This window comes from Loxodonta africana, chromosome 4, assembly GCF_030014295.1.
Source record: "Loxodonta africana isolate mLoxAfr1 chromosome 4, mLoxAfr1.hap2, whole genome shotgun sequence".
Lineage (NCBI taxonomy): Eukaryota > Metazoa > Chordata > Mammalia > Proboscidea > Elephantidae > Loxodonta > Loxodonta africana.
In genome coordinates, this window is record NC_087345.1 from 106144985 (window position 1) to 106163837 (window position 18853).

At 42.0% G+C, this 18853-nt stretch overlaps 1 protein-coding gene across 9 annotated transcripts in view; it reads right to left on the bottom strand.

Moving 5' to 3' along the window:
- The window catches only part of DNM1L (dynamin 1 like), a 71561-nt gene extending 52925 nt beyond the window's left edge, over positions 1-18636 (bottom strand). For 7 of the 9 annotated variants that reach the window (XM_064284400.1, XM_003405714.4, XM_010595755.3 and 4 more), the window contains exon 1: positions 18435-18635. In XM_064284400.1, the coding sequence (XP_064140470.1) occupies positions 18435-18536 (102 nt within the window). In that variant the 5' untranslated portion in view covers positions 18537-18635. Of the gene's footprint in view, positions 1-18434 lie in introns of all 9 variants that reach the window. The other 2 variants (XM_064284398.1, XM_023555276.2) reach the window with 2 other exon arrangements.
- Positions 18637-18853: the final 217 nt, after the last annotated feature.

Genomic DNA, 18853 nt, shown 5'->3' on the forward strand with positions numbered 1-18853 from the left:
AGAAACTTTAAAGAGCGGCCACAGATAAGTGAAAAGTCATCTACAAAGGTGAATCAATAAAAGTTCGGACTACTCAGTAGAAACCATGCAGGCAAGAAGGCAATGGGATGACATATATAAAGCACTGAAGGAGAAAAATTGCCAACCAAGAATCATATATCCAGCAAAACTGTCTCTCAAATATTTGAAGGCAAAATTAAGATATTTACAGATAAACAGAAGTTTAGGGAATTTGCAAAAACCAAACCAATACTACAAGAAATACTAAAGGGAATTCTCTGGTTAGAAAATCAAATAATATCCAATATCAACCCAACATTAGAACACGGAAAAGAGCAACCACATATCAACTCAGATATGGAAATCACAAAAATAAATCAAGATAAAAAAACGCTCAAAACAGGGAACCAGTGATGTCATTATGTAAAAGATGACATTAAATCAATAAAGAAGAACTAAATAAAGTAGGCATACGTCTTCCATATGGAGAGGAAATCAAGGCGATGTAGGGGATACAAGTTAGGTCTAAACTTAGAAAAATAGGGGTAAATATTAAGGTTACCACAAAGAAGACGAATAATCCTACACTTCAAAATAAAAAAGATAAACAAAGACTCAGCAAAAACATTTTCAACTATAATGAAAAAGAGGAACACACAATTTACAAAGAAAAACTTCTCAGCACAAAAAAATGAGTGGAAACATGAAACTGTCAACAACACACAAAAAAAGGCATCAAAATGACAGCACTAAACTCCTATTTATAGTCACACTGAATGTAAATGGACTAAATGCACCAATAAAGAGATAGAGAGCTGCAGAATGGATTTTAAAAAAACATGATGCAGCTATATGCTGCCTACAAGAGACAAACCTTAGACTTAAAGACACAAACAAACTAAAATTCAAAGGATGGAAAAAAATATATCAAGCAAACAGCAATCAAAAAAGAGCCGGAGTGGCTATACTAATTTCTGACAAAACAGACTTCAAAGTTAAATATAACACAAAGGATAACGAACAATACCATGTAATGATTAAAGGGACAATATACCAAGAGGATATTGCCATATTAAATATTTATATACCCAACAACAGGGTTTCAAGACACATAAACTCTGTCAGCACTGAAAAGTGAGATAGACAGCTCCACAATAACAGTAGGAGACTTCAACACACCACTTTCAGTGAAGGACAGAACATCCAGAAAATAAGCTCAATAAAGACACGGAAGAGCTAAATGCCACAATTAACCAACTTGACCACATAGATATATACAGGACACTCCACCCAAAAGCATCCAAGTAGACTTTATTTTCCAATGCACATGGAACATTCTCTAGAATAGACCACATATTAGGCCATAAAGCAAGCCTTACCAGAATCCAGAACATTGAAATATTACAAAGCATCATCTCTGACCATAAAACCATAAAACTAGAAGTCAATAACAGAAAAATTAGGAAAAAGAAATCACACAGATGGAAACTGAACATCACTTTGCTCAACAACGACTGGATTATAGAACAAACTAAGAATGGAATAAAGAAATTCATAGAATCCAATGAGAATGAAAACACTTCCTATCAGAACCTTTGGGACACAGTGAAAGCAGTGCTCAGAGGTCAATTTATATCAATAAATGCACACATCCAAAAAGAAGAAAGGGCCAAAATCAAAGAATTATCCCTACAACTTGAACAAATAGAGAGCAACAAAAGAAACCTTCAGGCACCAGAAGAAAACAAATAATAAAAATTAGAGCAAAATTAAATAGAAAACAGAAAAACAATTGAAAGAGTTAACAAGACCAAAGGCTGGTTCTTTGAAAAGATTAACAAAATCGATAAGCCCTTGGCCAGACTGACAAAAGAAAAACAGGAGAGGAAGAAAACCCAAATAAGAAAAGAGATGGGCGATATCACAAGAGACCCAACTGAAATTAAAGGATCATAACAGAGTACCACGAAAAGTCGTACTCTAACAAATTTGAAAACCTAGAGGAAATAGACAAAATTTCTAGAAACACACTGCCTACCTAAACTAACACAACCAGAGGTAGAACAACTAAATAAACCTATAACAAGAGACTGAAAAGTAATCAAAAAATTCCCAACAAAGAAAAGCCCTGGCCCTGACAGATCCACTACCGAGTTCTACCAAACTTTCAGAGAAGAGTTAACACCACTACTATTAAAGGTATTTCAGAGCATAGAAAAGGATGGAATACCACCATACTCATTCTATGAAGCCAGCATAACCCTGATACGAAAACCTGGTAAAAACTCCACAGATAAAGAAAAGTAACCCAATTAAAAAATGGGCAAAGGATATGAACAGGCACTTCACTAACAAGACATTCAGGTAGCTAACAGATAAATGAGGAAATGCTCACGATCATTAGCCATTAGAGATATGCAAATCAAAACTATAATGAGATTCCATCTCACTCCAACAAGGCCAGCATTAATCCAAAAAACACACAATAATAAATGTTGGAGGTGTTGTGGAGAGACTGGAACACTTATACACTACTTGTAGGAATGTAAAATGGTACAGCCACTTTGGAAATCGACTTGGTGCTTCCTTAAAAAGCTAGATATAGAAATACCATACGATCCAGCAATCCCACTCCTTAGACAGAATGTATCCTAGAGAAGTAAGAGCCTTCACACCAACAGATATATGCACACCCATGTTCACTGCAGTACCGTTTACAATAGCAAAAAGATGGAAACAACCAAGGTGCCCATCAACAGACTAATGGATAAATAATGGTATATTCACACAATGGAATACTATGTATCGATAAAGAACAACAATGAATCTGTGAAACATTTCATAACATGGAGGAATCTGGAAGGCATTATGCTGAGTGAAATTAGTTACAAAAGGACAAATATTGTACTAGACCACTATTGTAAGAACTTAAGAAATAAGTTAAACAGAAGAAAATATTCTTTGATGGTTATGAGAGGAGGGAGAGAGGGAGAGGGGAATTCACTAATTAGATGGTAGACAAGAACTAATTTAGGTGAAGGGAAGGACAACACACAATACAAAAGAGGTCAGCACAACTGGACTAAACCAAAAGCAAAGAAGTTTCCTTAATAAACTGAACACTTCGAAGGCCAGCATACTAGAGGTGGGGTTTTGGGGGCCATGGTTTCAGATGACATCTAAGTCAACTGGCATAATAAAATCTATTACGAAAACATTCTGCATCCCATTTTGGAGAGTGGTGTCTGCGGTCTTAAACGCTAACAAGCGGCCATCTAAGATGCAACCATTGGTCTCAACCCACACGGAGCAAAGGAGAATGAAGAACACCAAAGACACAAGGTAAGTATGATCTCAAGAGTCAGAATGGACCACATAAATCAGACTACATCAGCCTGAGACCAGAAGAACTAGATGGTGCCTGGCTACAACCGATGACTGCCAGGACAGGGAACACAACAGAGAACCCCCGAAGGAAAAGGAGAGTAGCGGGACGCAGACCTCAAATTCTCATAAAAAGACCAGACTTAATGGTCTGACTGAGACTGGCGGGACCTCGGAGGTCATGGTCCCCAGACCTTCTGTTAGCCCAAGATAGGAACTATTTCCGAAGCCAACTCTTCAGACAGGGATTGGATTGGGCTATAAGACAGAAAATGATACTGGTGAGGAGTGGGCTTCATGGATCAAGTAGACACATGAGACTGTGTGTGCAGCTCCTATCTGGAAGGGAGATGTGAAGGCCGAGGGGGACAAAAGCTGGCTGAATGGACACAGAAACACAGAGTGGAAAGGAGTGTGCGGTTTCATTAGGGGGAGAGCAACTAGGAGTATACAGCAAGGTGTATATAAGGTTTTGTATGACAGACTGACTTGATTTGTAAACTTTCACCTAAAGCACAGTAAAAATATTAAAAAAAAAAACTTGTAAACAACTGTTCATAGCAGCATTACTCATTAACAGCCAAAAAAATGGAAACAACTCAAATGTTCATCACCTGCTGAAAGGATGAACAGAACATACTATATCCATGTAAAAGAATATTATTCAGACATAAAAAAGGATGAAATCCTGATACATGCTACAACATGGATGAACCTTGAACACGTTAGTGAAGAAAGACAGTAAATAATTCATACTTTGTATGATCATATATTGTACGAATCCATTTATATGAAATGTCCAGAATAGGCAAATCCATGGAAACAGAAAGTCGATTGATGCCTGACAGGGACCAGAGAGAAGGGGAAATGGGAAGTGACTGCTAATGCGTATGGGCTTCTTTTTAGGGTAATTAAAGTATTCTGGAATTAAACAGTGGTGAAGGTTGTACAACCTTATGAGTATATTAAAAGCCACTGAACTGTACACTTCAGTGAATTGAATGTTATATGAATTATATCTCGATTTTTTAAATGCGAAAATTATTAAAAAATTGGTTTGGAAATTGGTAATTTAAAACGCACGATTCCTTTTCCTTTTATATTTGTCTGAAATATTCATCTGTGGAGTGCCGAAATCACTGAAATGAAAGGCTGAGTGAAAAGTACCCTGCAACCAACACTGAACCAGAGTCTAATGTTAATGTCACCTGCACCGGGATTCCAGTACTGGGTAGTGGTTTGGATTACATACCTGAAGGGCTCCCCCTTCCACTTCTCAACTTAAAAAATTGTGATTAAATGTCCCAAGTTGGGTCACAAAAGTTATTTAAGTCTTATCTCTTTCTCCACCTGCAAAGTACACCATGGTCTAAAAGTATCAACCTTCTCTCTCTCCATTCTCTGTTCTTTCCACACAAACAATCTCGGCTAGAGAAAGAGGAAAGCAATTTACTCAGCTAAATCATAAAAATTGTGAATGACTGACAGCTTTAAACATGATTCCCTCTCCTCAAGTCCTCCAACTCTCTAGCATCTAAATAAATATTATTTGGGAAATTTAAGAAATCAAAATCTAAAACATTCAGGGGTCAGCAAAGGTTGCCTGCTCCCACTTGTCTGTCAGTTTGTCATACTGTGTTGGCTTGTGTGTTGTTGTGACACTGGAAGCTATACCACTGGTATTTCAAATAATATCAGGGTTTCCCATGGTGCATAGGTTTCAGTAGAGCTTCTAGACTAAGACTAGACTGGGAAGAAGGACTTGGCGATTTCCTCCTGAAAAAACTGGCCAGTGAAAACTTAGGGGTAACAGCTGAACGTTGTCTCATACAGTGACAGAAGCTGAGCCCCTCAGGTTGGAAGACACTCAAAATACAACTAGGGAAGAGCTGCCTCCTCAAAGTAGAGGGGACCTTAATGACGTGGATGGAGTAAAATTTTCAAGACCTTCATTTGATGATGCAGCACAACTCAAAATGAGAAGAAACAGCTGCAAACTCTATTAATAATCAGAAAGTAGAATGTATGAAGTATAAATCAAGGAAAATTGGAAGCTGTCAAAATGAAATAGAATGTATAAAGATCGATATCCTAGGCATTGCTGAGCTGAAATGGACTGGTATTGGCCATTCTGAATCAGATAATCATATGGCCTACGCTGCCGGGAAAGACAAAGAGAAATGGTGTCACGTTCATCATCAAAAAGAACATTTCAAAATCTATCCTGAAATATAACACTGTCAATAATAGGATAGTATTCATGTGCCTACAAAGATCTCTTAATACAAATATTATTCAAATTTAGGCACCAAACCACTAATGCCAAAGATGAAGAAATTGAGGATTTTGAACAACTTCTGCAGTCTGAAATTGATCAAATATGCATTTGAGATGTATTGATAATTACTGGTGACTGGAATGTGAAAGTTGGAAGCAAAGAAGGATCAGTAGTTGGAAAGTATGGCCTTGGTGATAGCACACAGCTACTCCCCAACCCATATCTGCTGCTCAGACACCATCCCTGAGCTTTAGTTTCACACATCAAACTAACTACCTCTCCCTGGATTAGACCTCAACTCATCACCTTCTTCTCAAAATCTTCTCGGAAGTTCTCTATTACATCAGACCTAAAATCATACAATCACCTCTGATTCCTCCTTTTTTGTCACCCACAAAATCCTTTCCAGCTATGACGTCTGCGCCATCCAAGGATTCCATACGTCTGACCTCTATATAAATTGAAGTTTTTTGTTTGTTTTGCCCTATTGCTGTTATCACAGGAAACAAATAGATATATTTTGACTACATTTGGAGAGTTTATGCGGTATGATCTGAATTAAAATATGGATTACAGCATATTTTAATATTAGTCTATGTTGTTACAAATAAATAGATGAGAGTGAAGAGAAAGCTCTTCCTTACAGTAGAAAACCAAAAAATAAATATACAAGAGTGAAGGAATTAAAAAAATCACTGTTGGCAACCATAACAGCAATAGTTGAATCAAGCAAGAAAAACATGAGTGAATTCTAAAACCAGTGGGTAAAAGCACATTTACAGTCTCAAAACACAGTCCCACAATATGGGTATTCATTACATTAAGGAGGGAAAAAGGAAGCTTTGCAGTAGATCGGGTAGACACACCCTGTGATGTTTAAGATTGTACGTCACCTAGGCTGGGCCATGATTCTCAGTGTTTATATGTGATCATCCCCATGATGGGATCTGCTATGAGTAGCCAGTCAGTTGAAAGGGAGTTTCCTTGGGCGTGTGGCCTGTATCCGAATATATGTGGACGTTCTGGCTTTTCCTGCTCTGGATCCTGCAGCTACCTGCTGTTCGTCTGACCTTGAGTTCTCAGGACTTGAGCTAGCAGCTTAACTGCTGATCGTGGGATCTATTGATCTTCACAGCCTGTGAGCAAGAGCCATGCTCTCCAACCTGCCGATCTTGGGTTCACTAGTCCTACAGCTATGTGAATCAGGAGAAGCCTTGCGGTCTTGCCTCCTGATCCTGGAATTAGTCAATCTTCACAGCCTGTAAGAGCCCTACTCTCCAACCTGCTGATCCTGGGTTCACCAGTCTCTGTGGCTATGTGAATCAGGAGAAGCCTCTATCTTGATCCATGGACTTGGGACGTTCCAGCCTCTACAATCATGTGCACCGTTTCCTTGATCTCTCTCTCTCTCTCTAAATATATATATATAAATATATACATTCATATGCTTTACTGGTTTTGCTTCTCTAGAGAACCCAGCCTAAGACATCTGGTACTGACAGTGGTCCTATAGAAACAAAATTGTAAGCATGAGTTTTCTAAATTGGTTCTCAAGTCTGGTTAGTCTTAAAGATGTTGATGACTCTGGTCCCAGCAGTAAAGAGGACACTGCTAATCCACGGTGTGAGGTGGTGATACAAATATGCAAAATTTCACCACCAACATATCAGGTATTGGTGAAAGGCAAGGGTCTGGGTGAACACACACGTGTTATCTTTCTACAGTTTTGTCAGAATAAGAAGTATAAGGAAGCTGGTTGGCTGGTCCTACTTTTGCTAGACAACTGGTGAAAAAAAGAGATGCACTCAGGGCTTCAGAGTCAAAGCTCAAGTACCGCGTAAACAACCTCAAAGTTTCCACTTGTGCTTTGAAAGAAAGCCTTATTTCTCATAATAACAGAGCTAATATTGCCAAAAACCAAACCAGGAGTTTTACCTGTAAGAGTGGCTGAATTATAGTGCCAGTTCCACTACCAACCTTGAGAGGTGTCTGAAGTTAAAGTGAGGGCACTGATTGGAAAGAAATGGGATCCTGAAACTTGGGATGGGGACACATGGGCAGATAATCAAGAAGCTGGAGGCAGAGAGCCCCTAAATTCTGTTAAATCACTCCTGCCAGCGGAACTACTCCCATCTGAATAGATTAGTTCCTGTTTGTTTGCTACACCACTCTGCCCAGAAAAACCATGAGCCCCTCCCCTCCCATCTAATGAGATTAGCCCTAGCCCAGCTGCCTCTAAAGATCCCTTGCTTCAGTCATTGCCTGGGGCATCACCTGAGACAGGTGCTTTACAAGACAATGCTGAATGTTCTCAAAACAATTCCACACTACTGATTCTCGTTTCTAGACCTGTAACTAGACTTAAACCCCCAAAATCAAAAAACCAAACCCACTGCCCTTGAGTGGATTCCGACTCATAGCGACCCTATAGGACAGGGTAGAACTGCCTCATAGAGTTTCCAAGGAGTGCCTGGTGGATTCAAACTGCTAACCTTTTGGTTAGCAGCCATAGCACTTAACCACTATGCCACCAGGGTTTCCTTAAACCCCAGTGAGCCCCAAAAGTGTGACCCGGGAGGAAGTATACTACACTCCAAAAGAACTGCTTGACTTTTCTAATATTTTCAAACAGAAATCTGGGGAATATGTGTGGGAATGTTTATTAAGGGTGTGGGAAAATGGTGCAAGGATTATAAAGATGGATCAGTCTAAGTTTATTGATATGGGTCCACTAAGCACACATTCTTCATTCAGTGTTTCAGCTTGAGAAGTTAGAAAAGGATCTAATAGTTTATTTTGTTGGGCTGCTGAAGCATGCATTTTGTGGTGGCCTACACTAAATCAAGTTGAAGTATCAGACCTCTCTTTGTATACTGTAGAAGAAGGTATCCAAAGGCTTAGGGAAATTGGCATGCTAGAGTGGATTTAGCAGGTTTGACCCACAGACCCACACATGGAATGCCCAGAGGACACAGCTTTTACCACAGGTGTGAGGAACAAATTTGTGAAGGGAGTTTCAGCATCCTTGAAGACTGGTTGTGATTGTTATTATATGTAAATCAGATGACAGTAAGAACTGCCCTAACTGAATTAAGACACCTAACTACAATGGGCTGACTGAACTTGTGGGAGTAAGGGTCAAGAGGTGGTACTCAATCCACAAAGACAAGATGGGCATGGTTACAGTAATGGACAGCAGGGTCAAAGCAGTAATCAGAACAGTCTGACTCGTATGGACTTACAGCATCGGCTACTTAGTCATAGTGTCCCTAGGAGTGAAACAAATAGGAAAACTACTAAATATTTACTTGATCTGTACAAACGGATGAATTCCAGGTCAGGTGAACAGCAGTTTAACTCAAATCGCCAGAATAAAGAGTCACAGTCCCTCAATCAATTCCCAGACTTGAATGAGTTTAAAGACTCACAGCCCCTTGAATGAAGGGGAGGCCAGGGCCCCTTGAGGAAGGACTCCAGTACACTGCCAAAAATTTATACTGTTAATCTCTCTCCCAGCCTTCCCCAAAGGGATTACAGGATACTAGCTCTGAACTGACAATAATTCCAGGAGACCCAGAACATTACTGTGGCCCACCAGTCAGAGTGGGGGCATACGGAGGTCAGGTTATTAATGGAGTCTTGGCTCATGTCCATCTCACAGTGGGTCCCCGAACTCATCCTGTAGTGATTTCCCCAGTTCCAGAATGCATAATTGGAATAGATATACTCAGCAACTGGCAGAATCCCCACATTGGATCCCTGACAAATGGAGTAAGGACTATTATGTTAGGGAAAGCCAATGGAAGCCACTAGAACTGCCCCACTTAGGAAAATATTAGACCAAAAGCAATACCGCATTCCTGGAGGGATTGTAGAGATTACTGCCACCATCAAGGATTTGAAGGATGTAGGGGTAGTGATTTCCACCACATCTCCATTCAACTCGCCTATCTGGCCTGTGCAAAAAACAGGTGGATCTTGGAGAATGACAGCAGATTATTGAAAACTTAACCAGGTGGTGACTCCAACTGCAGCTGCTATTGCACATGCAGTCTCATCATGTGAGCAAATTCATACATCTCCTGGTACCTGGTATGCCGCTATTGATTTGGCTAATGCGTTTTTCTCCATACTTGTTTCGAAGGACCATCCCAAGCAGTTTGCCTTCAGCTGGCAAGGCCAGCAATACACCTTCACTTGCCTACCTCAGGGCTACACGAACTCTCCAGCCCTATGTCATAATTTAGTCAGAAGGCACCTTTATCACCTTTCCCTTCCACAAGACGTCACACTGATCCATTGCATTGATGACATTATGTTGACTGGACCTAATAAGGAAGAAGTATTGGTGACTCAGTACTTATTGGTAAAACATTTGCGTGCTGGGGGGAAACCCTGGTGGCGTAGTGGTTAAATGCTATGGCTGCTAACCAAAGGGTCGGCAGTTCGAATCCACCAGGTGCTCCTTGGAAACTCTATGGGGCAGTTCTACTGTCCTATAGGGTCGCTATGAGTCGGAATTGACTCGACGGCACAGGGTCTGGGTGCTACAGGGTGGGAAATTAATCCCACAAAAATTCAGGTACCTTCCACCTTAGTGAAATTTTAGTGGTGTGGGGCACGTCGAGATATTCCTTCTAAAGTAAAGGATAAATTATTGCATCTGGCTGCTCCCACAACGAAAAAGGAGGCACAGCATCTAGTGGGCCTCTTTGGATTTGGGAGGCAACATATTTCTCATTTGGGTGTGCTACTCCAGCCTATTTATCAAGTGACTCAAAAAGCTGCTAGTTTTGAGTGGGGCCCAGAACAAGAAAAGGCTCTGTAACAGGTTCAGGCTGCTGTGTAAGCTACTCTGCCACTTGGGCGATACGACCCAGCTGATCCAATGGTGCTTGAAGTGTCAGTGGCAGATAGAAGTGCTGGTTGGGGCCTTTGGCAGGCTCTTATTGGTAAATCACAGCACAGACCCTTAGGATCTTAGAGCAAAGCCCTGCCATCCTCTGCAGATAACTACTCTCCTTTTGAGAAACAGCTTTTGGCTTGTTACTGGGCCTTAGTAGAGACTGAATGTTTAACCATGTGACACCAGGTCACCATGCAGCCTGAGCTACCCATCATGAACTGGGTGTTGTCTGACCCAGAGAGTCATAAAGTTGGACGTGCACAGCAGCAGTCTATCATTAAATGGAAGTGGTATATACAAGATTAGGCCTGGGCAGGACCTGAAGGCACAAGTAAGTTGCATGAGGAAGGGGCTCAAATGCCCATGGTCTCCACTCCTGTCACATTACCTTCCACCTCCCAGTCTGCACCTATAGCTTCATGGGGAGCTCCTTATCATCAGTTGACTGAAGAAGAGAAAACTTGTGCCTGGTTTACAGAAGGTTCTGTACAATATGCAGGCACCACTCAAAAGTGGACAGCAGCAGCACTACAGCCCCTTTCTGGGACCTCCCTGAAGGACAGCAGTGAAGGGAAATCCTCCCAGTGGGCAGAACTTTGAGCAGTGCACCTGTTTTTTCACTTTGCTTGGAAGGAGAAATGGCCAGGTATGTGACTGTGCAATGATTCATGGGCTGTGGCCAATGGTTTGGCTGGATGGTCAGGGACGTGGAAGGAAAACGATTGAAAAACTGGAGACAGGGATTTATGCAGAAGAGGTATGTGCAAAGACCTCTCTGGAAGGGCCAAGGAAGTGAAGATATTTGTGTCTTACATGAATGCTCACCAAAGGGTGACCTCAACAGAGGATGATTTTAACAATCAAATGGATACGATGTCACCTTCTGTGGAAACTAGTCATCATCTTTCCCCAGCTACTCCCATCATGGCTCAATGGGCTCATGAACAAAGTGGCAGGGATGGAGGTTATGCATGGGCCCAGCAACATGGACTTCCACTCACCGAGGCTGACTTGGCTACAGCCACTACTGAGTACCCAATCTGCCAGCAGCAGAGACCAATGCTGAGTCCCCGATATGGCACCATCCCTTGAGGTGATCACCCAGCAACCTGTTGGGAAGTTGATTACATTGGACCACTTCCATCATGGAAAGGACAGCATTTTGTCCTTACTGGAATAGACTCTTACTCTGGATATGGATAAGCCTTCCCTGCATGCAATGCTTCTGCCAAAACTACCATCCATGGTCTTACAGAATGCCTTATCCACCGTCATGGTATCCTACACAGCATTGCCTCAGATCAAGGGACTCACTTCACAGCAAATGAAGTGTGACAGTGGGCCCATGCTCATGGAATTCACTGGTCTTGTCATGTTCCCCATCAACCTGAAGCAGCTAGCTTGATAAAACAATGGAATGGCCTCCTAAAGGCACAATTACAGTGCCAGCTAGGTGGCAATACCTTGCAGGGCTGGGGAAGTATCCTTCAGGAGGCTGTATATCCTCTAAGCCAGTGTCCAATATATGGAGCTATTTCTCCCATAGCCAGGATTCATGGGTCCAGCAATCAAAGGGTGGAAATAAGAGTGGCACCATTCACTATTATCCCTAGTGAACCACTCACAAGATTTTTGTTTCCTGTCCCCCATGACCTTATGCTGTGCAGGTTTAGAGGTCTTAGTTCCAAAAGGAGGAATGTCCCAGCTGGAGACACATCACTGACTCCACTGAATTGGAAGCTAAGAATGCCACCTGGCCACTTTGGGCTCCTTATGCCTCTGGATCAACAGGCAAAGAAGGGAGTTATCATACTGGTTGGTGTGATTGATCCTGATTACCAAGAGGAAATTGGATTAATATTACATAATGGAGGTAAAGAAGAGTATGTATGGAATACAGGAGATTCCTTAGGGTATCTCTTAACACTACCATGCCCTGTGATTAAAGTCAGTGGAAAACCACAGCAACCCAATTCCGACATGAATACTAATGGCCCAGACCCTTCAGGAATGAAGGCTTGGGTCACCCCACCACGACCAGCTGGGGTGCTTGCTGAAGGAAAAGGGACTATGGAATGGTGCTGGAACAAGGTGGTTCTGAATACCAGTTACGTCCACATGACCAGTTGCAGAAATGAAGACTGTAATTGTTATGAGTATTTCTGCTTTGTGTGTATGCATAAAATATTTTTGTTTTCTTCACTTATAAGACATAAACGGAGCTAGTGTGTTTTCAGTTGTAAGCATGTTAGTGGTATCATGTTAGAAGCAAGTATGACTTTGTAATTGTCTTTATTCAGAGATTATGTAGGGTTTGGGAGGATGTGTACATGTGCCAAGTAGACAAGGGGTGGACTGTGATGGTTACGATTGTGTGTCAACTTGGCTGGGCCATGATTCTCAGTGTTTATATGTGATCACCCCCATGACAGGATCTGCTATGAGTAGGCAATCAGTTGAAGGGGAGTTTCCTTGGGCGTGTGGCCTGCATCTGAATATAAGTGGACCTTCTGACTTCTACCTGCTCTGAATCCTGCAGCTGCCTCCTGTTCATCCGACCTCCGGTTCTTGGGACTTGAGCTAGCAGCTTACCTGCCAATCTTGTGATTCGTTGATCTTCACAGCCTGTGAGCAAGAGCCCTGCTCTGCAACCTGCCAATCTTGGGTTTGTCAGCCCCTGCAGCTATTTGAATCAGGAGAAGCCTCTATTCTGATCCACAAACTTGGGATGTTCAGGCTCTACAACTGCGTGAGCCATTTCGTTAATATAAATCTCTCTGTATATATATTTATACTCTTTACTGGTTTTGCTTCTCTTGAGAACCCAGCCTTAGATAGAGGGGAAATTACTAGATACGTATTAACTTGGACGAAGGGAAAGACAATACACAATACGGGTGAAGTCAGCACAACATGAACAAGGCAAAGGAAGATTCTGAAAGGTATACAAGAGTACAAGGCAACAGTGGTAAATACTATTACATACACAATCATGCAATAACAGTAATAACAAACAATAATTTATTAGTAGATACACAAGTAAATATGTAAGCTGAACAGGTGTGCGATAGCATATGGGAGCACACCTATAAGCACATACAGGTTTGGTAGAGTACATTTGTACGTGCTACAAATACATCCATGTTATAGTAGAAAATAAATCCCTCATGGCTCAGTGGTTATAAGTTTGACTGCTAAGCAAAAGGCCAGCACTTCAAATTCACCAGCTGCTCCCTGGAAACCCTATGGGGCAGTTCTACTCTGTCCTATAGTGTCACTATGAACTGGAAGCAACTCGATGGCAACGAGTTTGGGTTTGATTTGGTTTATAGTAGAGCACATAGGGGCCCAGTTATGAAAACTTTTTAGCCATAACCAAACACCTCGAGGGACTGAGTCAATGCACTTGAGGGCTTAGGACCATAATTTTAGCAGACATCTAGGTCAGTAAGCATAACATAGTCCATAAAAACAATGTTCTATATCCTACTTTCGTGAATAGTGACTGGTGTCTTAAAAGCTTACAAGTGGCCATCTAAGACACAACTACTGGTCTCTTACCATTCAGAGCAAAGAAAAGTGAAGAAATCAAAGTCTCAAGGAAATAATTAGTCCAAAGGACTAATGGATGACACAAACTACAGCCTCCAGTACCCTGAGACCAGAAGAACTAGATGGTGCCCAGCTACGAATACAGAATGCTCTGATTGGGATCCCAGTAGAAGGTCCTGGACAGAGTGGAGAAAGATGAAGAACAAAATTCAAATTTATAAAAAAGACCAGAATTACTGCTCTGATAGAGAACCCCCGAGACTATGGCCCTTAGATATCCTTCAAACCTAGAACTGAACCCACTCCCGGAGATCACCTTTCAGCCAAATAATAGACAGGCCTATAAAGTGAACAACAATACCCATGAGGAACATGCTCCTCAGAACAATCAACCATATGAGACCAAAAGGGCAACATTTTTCCAAACACCAAATTCAGAAGGCAGGAAGGGGCACAAAAGATGGGTGAATGGAAATAGAAAACTCAGGGAGGACACGAGTAGAGTGCTGGCACATCTAGAGGACTACAACTAATGCTGCGAAAAATGTACAAATTGTTGAATGAGAAACTAATATGCATTGTAAACTTTCACCCAAGCCATAAAACAACATTAAAAATAAATAAATAAAACAATGTATTACATTGGGCAACTCTGCTGCAAAAGACCTCTTCACAGTGTTAAAAAGCAAAGATGTCACCTTGAAGACTAAGGTGCGTCTTCCATGGTATTTTCAATTGCCTCATATGCATGGGAAAGCTGAACAATGAATAAGGAAGAGAGAAGAAGAATTGATGCATTTGAATTAAGGTGTTGGCAAAGAATACTGAATATGCCATTGACTGCCAGAAGAACGAACGAATCTGCCTGAGAAGAAGTACAGCCAGGATGCTCCTTAGAAGGATGGCGAGACTTCATCTCACATACTTTGGACGTGTTGTCAGGAGAGACTAGATCCTGCAGAAGGACATCATGCTTGGTATAGAGTGAATGAAAAAGAGGAAGACCCTCAGTGAAATGGATGGACACAGTGGTTGCAACAGTGGGCTCAAACACAGCAACGATTGTTAGGATGGTGCAGAACCAGGCAGTGTTTTGTTCTGTTGTACACAGGGTCACTATGAGTCAGAACCAACTGGATGTTACCTAACAACAACAAAGGTTGCCTGAGAGTTGATATTTAGGAACAAGAATGTCACCAAAATCAACATGGTACTGGATGGTGGTAAGCCCTTAGAACTCACTTCCCTAAATTATTCCTGTTTTTCCCAATATGGTGATTTTTAAAATTCAAAAATGCATTATTACATTTTCACATTAGGATCTGTGATCCACCTGCATCAGAGTCTCCTGTGGTGCCTTGTGCACCCCAGATTTATAAAACCTAGGTCACTTGGGATGGAAGGTCTAAGAAACTTATTTTCAAAGATATTGTTATACACAGTCAAATTTGAAAATTACTGTGCTAAAAAAAAGTTCAACAAGATGGGACCTGCAGCCATTTAAGGTGTAGATAATGTTTAAGAAAGGGTCTACACCTGTGGTATAAAGACATGATGCCTGTCAATGAGAAGTTTACTAGTTAGAACTAAGTACAGAACACTTACGTCTAGAACTCTCTCACTGTACACTATTCTATTAAATATGAATGTGAGGCATGTCTTGTATATATGAATGTTACACATTAAAGACCAAAAATGGCATAGATGACAAAGTAGTGGTATGCTAGCATTCAAAGCAAGCAGATGAGATTTTTTTCAACACATTGAGAAAATATGAAAACAAACAAAAAAGAACATTGTTTCTATTCTTATTTATTTCTCCTGTACCTGAAAAATAAAGAAATGAATTTCAGCTAATAAGTACTTCGATGGAGTTAACCCTTATCAAATCAAGTCTAAAAACATATCCTTTCTAAGTAATTTCAAACATCAACATGCATATACTGTCACTACAAGTATGGTTTTTGCTAGCGCCTGTTAATAGCTTTCAGAATGGGGGCTTTTTACTTTTCTACCCTAAAAACCACTTATTTTTTTATCGAGTCAACTCCGACTCATAGTGGTGCTATGTGTGTGAGAGTAGAACTGTGCTCCATAGAGTTTTAAAGGCTGATTTTTCAGAAGTAGATCACCAAGCCTTTCTTCCCAGGTGCCTCTGGGTGGCCTTGAACCTCCAACCCTTGGTTTTGCAGCTTCACCATTTGCACCACTCAGGGACTTTCTACCCTGCCCCTTCCTAATGTTGTCAACTAACAGGCTTACTGAAATAAACTCTATTTTGTGTAAGTAAATTCCTTCTTGTTTTAAACTATTTATGTGGACACATTATAGCCCTTATTGTTTTACTGCTTCATGATAAAAAGCTCTGAGTAGTTCTTAAAAGTATATGGAAAGTTCCTGGTCTGCAGGAGCCATCTGCAGCTAGGAAATATTTTCACATTTCTACTAAAGAAGATTTAATTTATATTATCTCATAATTCTATTTACAAAAACAGATCACTTTTGATGACGAAAGTCCACCCCCCACAAAAAAAAAAAAAAAAAACAAACAAACCCGTTGCCATCGAGTCCATTCTGACTCATAGTGACCCTACAGGGCAGAGGAGAACTGCCCCATAGGGTTTCCAAGGAGCGACTGATAGATTCGAACTACCCTCCTTCTGGTTAGCAACTGAGCTCCTAACCACTGTGCCAAGAAAGTCCCAGTGTCTTTAAAATATTACCTAGTTACAGTGAGCAATATCAATTCCTTCAAAATATTTATGGAGCACCTACTACATGCCCCAAAAGGAGCCCTGGTGGCTCAGCGGTTAAAGCCCTTGGCTTCAAACTGTTCTTCGGATCAAACCCACCAGCTCCGATGCGGGAAGGGAGAAAGATGTGCTTCCATGAAAATTTACAGCTTTGGAAACCCTATAGGGCAGTTCTACTTTGTCCTATAGGGTCACTGTGAGTTGGAATCGACTCGAGGGCAGTGCGTTTGCTTTTTTGGACTACATGCTCCAGACTACTCCATGGGATAATAACAAAGCAGTGAACAAAATATGCTTAATATAAATACTACTCATAATTTATTAGGTCTGATGATTCAGAGTCTCCAATCATCATTAGAAATATTGTGTTACAAATACTACTCTAGGATATATAGATAGAATTGAGCAGAATCTATACCAATCCTAAAGCAAATGAACGAAGTGTTTCTGAAAGAATTTCTATTGCCTGAACTATTTTTAAAAAGTACAAGATATCTGTGGTTCCCAAAGTTTCCAGTGTTTGGATACACTCTACAGTATTTTGAAGGCATAATAATTTCCTTCTTATAATATTTATATTCTACACTTTAATTCTGTAACAAGATGTAGCAATGTACCTAATGAGGAAACCGTCATCTTCTCAATAGAAAACATACTAAGAAATGAAAGCACTTAAAATCGGTATACCAAGTATTCTCAAAAATTCCTTTCTCAACTCTAATATAAAAGTTCTGTGATTCCAGTTCAACCTAGAAAAGCATCAAGCAATGAATATGAAACTTAAGTGTCTCCTTTGTCACTCTGAAAATAACCTATTTCCTCAACGTTTCTGCATATAAAAAATTAAGTGCTTATCTATGGGACCCAACTTGAAAAGGCCACAGAGCCTTGATGCCCAATTTAGGTCACGATCACAAAACTGTAGAAGATAAAAACCACAGCCTTCGCAGAAAAACTGGATATTCCTTTCTTTCTAATACCCACATAACTCCAAATATATGCTTTTTTTTTTTTTAACTTGTTCGGCGTTCCTGAAACCTATAGGGATTACACCGCAGGAAACCACTCAGGCGCTCGCTACACAAGGGCGGCCTCTCAGCTCCAAATGCGTGGCTCCAAAACTGATTGCGCAGCCCCTGAGCACGGCAAGGAAGGTTGGAAATAAAAACATACCCCTCCCCCGCCCCGAAACCAACCGAGACGGGGCTAACCAGCCCACCGAGAGACCAGTGCGGCCCCGCGTGCACCCCGCGTCCCCCAGGTGCCCTTGGAAGCAGCGGCCCTCGGGACAGAGCCGCGCCCGGTCCCCACGGGCTCCAGTTCCGCCTGCCGACCAGTCCTTCCCTCACTCCGCCCCCGAGGGCCGCCGGGCCCACCACGCCGACTCCGCCTCTCGTCTCCCGACCGGGACCCGGGTTCTCAGCCTCAGGCTGGCAGGCGCAGCAGAGCCTGAAGTGTCCCGGGCCCCCATGCTCCCAAAGGCCGCAAACGCTGGCCCGGGAACGGACGCTGCCGCAGCCCCGACCAGACCCGCTCCCCCGGCTCTGGCCTCGTCGCTCACCTGCGTTCCCACCACAACGATCTGAGGCAGCTGGATGATGTCGGCGCCCACCGTGTTGAAGACGTCCTGGAGCTTGTTGATGACAGGAATTAGTGCCTCCATAACTCCCAAAAAGACGAGACCCCAGCCCGGCCAACCACGGCAATGAATGGGGACAGGGCCCAGAATCCGCCTCCTTTCTCCTCTCCTCCGCCCTCTTCTCTGGAGCCGGCACCCATTGGACCAGGCCGCCAGCTACCCCTCCCGGCAGGCCATGCGCCAAGAGGGAGGTGGAGAGAAACAAAGCCTGCCGGGAGTCGTAGTCCTTTGCAGAGGAACTCCGATACCTGCTTCTTCCAGGAGGCTGCAAGGAGCGGGCGGATACCCTGCGGGGAGGAAAGGGTTCCGGGGGCAAGGATGTTCTATGGTCTCATATCTAA